The sequence below is a fragment of the Hipposideros armiger genome, unplaced genomic scaffold (genome assembly GCF_001890085.2).
Source record: "Hipposideros armiger isolate ML-2016 unplaced genomic scaffold, ASM189008v1 scaffold_1, whole genome shotgun sequence".
Classification (NCBI taxonomy): domain Eukaryota; kingdom Metazoa; phylum Chordata; class Mammalia; order Chiroptera; family Hipposideridae; genus Hipposideros; species Hipposideros armiger.
Genome location: NW_017731351.1, coordinates 9207773 through 9212768, shown reverse-complemented (window position 1 = coordinate 9212768; position 4996 = coordinate 9207773). Strand labels below are relative to the sequence as shown.

General features: G+C 47.8%; 1 protein-coding gene across 1 annotated transcript; it reads right to left on the bottom strand.

Annotated features, from left to right (window-relative positions):
• Positions 1–3093: 3093 nt before the first annotated feature.
• TRAM1L1 (translocation associated membrane protein 1 like 1) lies at positions 3094–4990 on the bottom strand. The gene has a single exon (XM_019627757.1). It carries the CDS (start codon positions 4947–4949, stop codon positions 3837–3839), a length of 1113 nt encoding a protein of 370 aa, XP_019483302.1. The 5' UTR covers positions 4950–4990; the 3' UTR covers positions 3094–3836.
• Positions 4991–4996: the final 6 nt, after the last annotated feature.

Here is a 4996-nt window from a genome sequence, read left to right as displayed (position 1 = left end):
ATGTAGATTTGATTGCAAGATGGCCGTGAAATAATAAAACTCCTCTATTTCCAGAGGAATTCAGGAGGCAGGGGTATTTGTGAATTCTCTGCTGATCTGGTCTGTCACTCTAGCTCCAGACACTCCAACACCGTCTGTCCACTCCAGCTGGACAAGTCCCTGTGCCTCCACTTGACAAGTCTGAGCTCCTAGCTGGAAGGCATTCTCTGCCCATGCAAGTGCCCAGGTCCCGGCCACTTCCCATGCTACCTTCTCAGGCATGCTTCCTCCAGCACCTGCTCTGATGTCATTTCCGGTGTAAACATCAGGCTTTGATTACTCTATACAAGTTATTCTCATGTAGCCTAGTTGAGTGCAGCTTAGAACTTGACCATTGTTTCTTAAAAGTAACAAGGTATCAGAGCATTTTGTCTTCAAGAAAGCTTTAAATTACACGCTACTGTAACGTTGGCTCTACTAGAAGTTAACACACCCCTGGCCAACACATTTCCTCTGCAGATAAAACAAATACTGACGGGAGATAAATGGAGGAATATTTACAAGGTCACGGTCGTGGTGTTCTTACTGAAATGAAAGGGAGGGGTATGCTGATCACTAGGACCTAAAACTGCTGCTGTCCTACAAGATGTGCTGGTTGAGGAACACATTTATGCTATCTGTTAAGAAAAATGGAATACACTTTCAATTCAATGCTAGCAGAATGATTTTTTAAAGAAAATGCACTTAGATCTATTGTGAAGACTTATTTAAGTAATAAATTTGGACAAACATCGATGACGATAAATGAGAGCAGAACCTTTAAATTCAAGACACGTCTTCAGAGCTTTTGCAGCATTTGGTGATAGGTCGGTTATTTGAGCTGTCATAGGGCCAACTGATGCCTGCTGCAGTAATACCTCAGATAACCATAATGGACATTTTTGTCTCCATGTGATCCATTTTGACAGAAACTAAAGCGTCCCACTGAAATTCATTATAGCAAGATTTTCTCAGGATGTTGTTTTTAAAAAGGACTTAGCAATTTGTATTGAATTTCATTTGTAGCCTTGCTTTCATAACTTTTTCAGCATGTATTTATTTTCTGGCAACATTGATTGAGCTTTTATAAATAGTTGCGATGCTCCCAGCCTCCTTGCCCCCTTTTTCCCTCAATAACCTTGTACCTCTGTGAACTCATATTTTACAAGAAAGGGACTTTGGCTTTTCCCCCAGGTGAAGGATACCATCCACCTTAAGCAACCAACCCAGCACACCTCTTTCCCAAATGAGTTCCCCAAAGGTAACGAACGCTCAGTGTTCTGGGAATTCCAGAAATCACGGTCTCTCTTCCTCTCTACCATGTAGGTGCAGGGCAGACATAAGCCCAGGACAGCTGTAGTCATTTCTTGCCAAGTTGGAAGGTCAGCCTGAGGGGGACAGCCAAGAAAAGGTCAGAGGAGCCGATGTGAGCCCTCACCATATTAATGTCAATCCTGATTTAACTCCTGGCATCGTCAGTCACATGAGACAATGTTCTTGCAGCCATTTGTCAGTGAGTCAGGCCAGCACTTACTTGCAAATAAAGTACCTAACGGAGAAGACACTTGTGACAGGAGCACAGTTGCAAGTAACAGGCTAGAATTCTTCAAGAGAGGGAAGTGAAAACGACCACTCTTGCACAGGCGGAGCTGAAATCTTTGTTCTATAATCGCACAGTGGTTTATGTGGCGTTTTCCCACTTTGGACCTCACAGCACGAGCTGCCTACACTGCAGTCAATTGGGGGAGTGGGGGGGACAGCTGGATGAAGGATTCTATCGCCACAAGGGAAACTATCTTGCTTTGTTTCATACTTCTCAGCTAGGAAAGAAAGTGTTGCCAGGAGTGGCCCTACTGGCCTACGCCTGCAATGCAGTACACTACGTTTAATTTCAGGGACCCCTGGAATTGAAAAAGTAAAATTACCTACAACAAACCAAACAGAAGGCTATCAAAAACACAGAAATAACAGACACAGTAAGAAAAAGAGAGAGGAATAAAAAATACAGTAAATCCTCAATGTCATCGATAGATTCCTGGGAACTACGACTCTATGTGAAAAAATGTATTATGAAACCAATTTTACCAAAGGCTAATTGATAGAAAAAAGAGCTAAGTTCCTATGATATACTTCTGGTCACAAAAACACCACCAAACTTCTACATAAAGACCCAAACGTTTCTAAAATGAAACGCTGAAATAAATGTGAGCTCTACAAACATTTCAGAAAGATGAATACACACAAGTAAGGGAATGAGTTTCCAACCCACTGATTCCACTTCAGGGTCTCGGGGCAGGAGCCTCTCCCGGCAGCTCAGGGCGCAGGGGGGACCCACCCTGGACAGGACGCCCTTCCATCAGGGCCACCACACCCACCACAGTCACTCGGGCGGGGACAGTGTAGACACGCCCTTCGCCTGACTGCACACCTGTGGGATCGGGGAGGAAGCTGAGCCCCGGAGAAAACCCACGGACACGGGGTGAAGAGTGCAACCTCCACACTGATAGCGGCCTCTGCCGAGAATCCTTTTTTTTTTTTTAATTCTCATCAATGTTATAATGAAATGACTTTGAAATGATGTTATTCAAGGACCTGCTGTGTATGCCCTTATCTTACCATATTTTTAAAACATTGTCTCCTGAAAAACTATAAAGACATATGGAAATGAAATCAAAGTTCAGAGAAGGAGATAGATATAAAAAATACCCACCACAGCCCATTGTTTCTATTGGTTTCTGTAAAGATACAAACTATATATAATATTTATCCCCAAAATGTCTCACACAGGTAAATGTTTCCCAATTAAAGATGAAAGCCAAGCTGTGATTGTGACGTTATTTCTAAAACGCCTCTCATTGGACTATTTATCCAACTGATTTTCAAATTACTTAAGGTTAGTGTTACCTGATTTCCACATTTAAGCAGGTGCCATTTTCTAGAGACATAAAGCAAGTAAGCACTATTTTTTAAATCATTTACAGGTTAAACGATATTTTTGAAAGATGCCATGGATACTGAACTTAACAACAAGCCTCATTAAGAATAATTTTTAATAAACAAAAAAACTAAGTCTGATTTCCTTTTTTAGAGTTAAATATTTAATTTTCTGATTTCTAGTTTACAAGTGTTTAAAATGGACAAGAATGGTTTTATCTCTTCAGTAATACTTTTATAGTAATTCAAGATAATTTGATTCACTATATGGCAACAAACCTCCACAGATGTTACCTGTTAGCATTTTGTATTTTTTAATGGGGATTTAACACTAACAACCACTACCAAAGAAAAAAAACCCAGTCATTTATTTGGTGGATTTATAAACTTTTTCTCCAGTTGTAAATTCTAAAAAAGTTTTCTGAGAATTAGAGAATACTGAAAACTTATTGAAAATGACATCTCTAATATTCCCATTTTATACCGAAAGACAACATTAAAAATATGACCTCGCTCTAACAGACCCTCTTGATAATGTTATAAAAGATTGGTGCGAGCAAGAAATGGTGTCACTGATATTCAGAATCTCGTGGTTACCTCTGCACATCATTAGGAAAACGTTCACAGGCAAAACACAAAACAAAATATGGTGGTGACCCCTAAATTATTTTGAGGACGAGTAGCTTAGTGTAAACCAAGTTTGTTTGTTTTTTCCACTCATAGCATCCTTCTCCCCTCAAATGCCTTTAGAATACATTACACGGTACCATAGCAAAAATCAACACAGCACAAACGATCGGCAAGAACGGAAACTTCTCTAGTGCGGAGGCATCTTCTAGGAGGGGGCGGGCGTCCGTGGGGACGTGAACCAGGGGGCGTGTCCTTCATGAAGACGACTTCTCCTTCCTCTTAAGGGGAGAGTCCACGCGATTCGAAGCGGCCACACCGTTTTCTGGGCCCTTTCTCGCAGGCCTGCCTCTCGTCCGTTTCCTCTTCGCAGCTGGGGCCTGCAGCGCGGCGGCGTCCTCCGTCGTCCACCGCTGCAGCTGGACGCTGAACAGGTTCCACGTGATGTAGGCCTGGATGGTGCAGCTGGACGACAGCACGGCGATCTCGGCGGCCAGCACGTTCACGTTGCCGCTGGCGGCGTCCGGGTCCAGGGGGCGCGCCTGGGCTCCCGCCAGGTGGAGGCACACGGTGAGGACCGACACGACCAGGGTCACCAGCCGGCCCAGGATGAACACCGCGGCCCACAGGGACAGCTCCCGCTGGCCCCTGCCGTCGCCGAGGGCGCAGAGGTCGCACAGGTGCGTGAGCAGCTCCACGAAGTAGTGCATGGTGAGCAGCAGCAGCCCCAGGTGGTTCAGGTAGAGCAGGTAGGCGCCCGCGATGTGGAACAGGTGCAGGCCGATGTACACCAGCTGCGGAGGCAGGTCCTGCTTGCGCGTGCGCTGGAAGTAGAGCTCGGGCACCGCGTGCAGCCAGTAGGCCAGCTGCGCCACGTAGAAGAGCTTGACGTGGAAGGTCATGCAGCCGCGCGGCGGCGCGCGCCACAGGCGGGCCGGCTCCCGCAGGCAGCCCTCGGCCGCCAGCACCCACGCGCCCCAGGCGCACGACGCCAGGTAGAAGGCGCCGAACTGGCCCGCCTCGTGGAAGCGGCCCTGCCTGGCCTTGGGCAGCTGCAGGCGGCGCGAGACGCGGTCCAGCACGTGCTCCTGCAGCGTGGCGTGCGCGATGACGGCCACCAGCGCGTAGAAGAACACGGTGGCCAGGTCGCGCGCGCCGTAGTGGTAGAGCGCGCGGGGCGGCGCGTCGGGCGGCGCGGGCACGCCGTGCTGCAGCGTCAGGAACACGATGGCCGCCTCGGCCGTGCCCTCGAACAGCAGCCCGAGCACGAAGACCATGCCCACGCACGCCACCAGGTCCGCGTGGTTCTGCAGCACGAACTCGTGGCTCAGCACCGGCGGGTTCTTGGCGCTCTTCTTGCGGAGCGCCATGGCGGCGCGGCGCGGCCCCGGAGCAGCGTCCTCACAGCGCCGCCGCG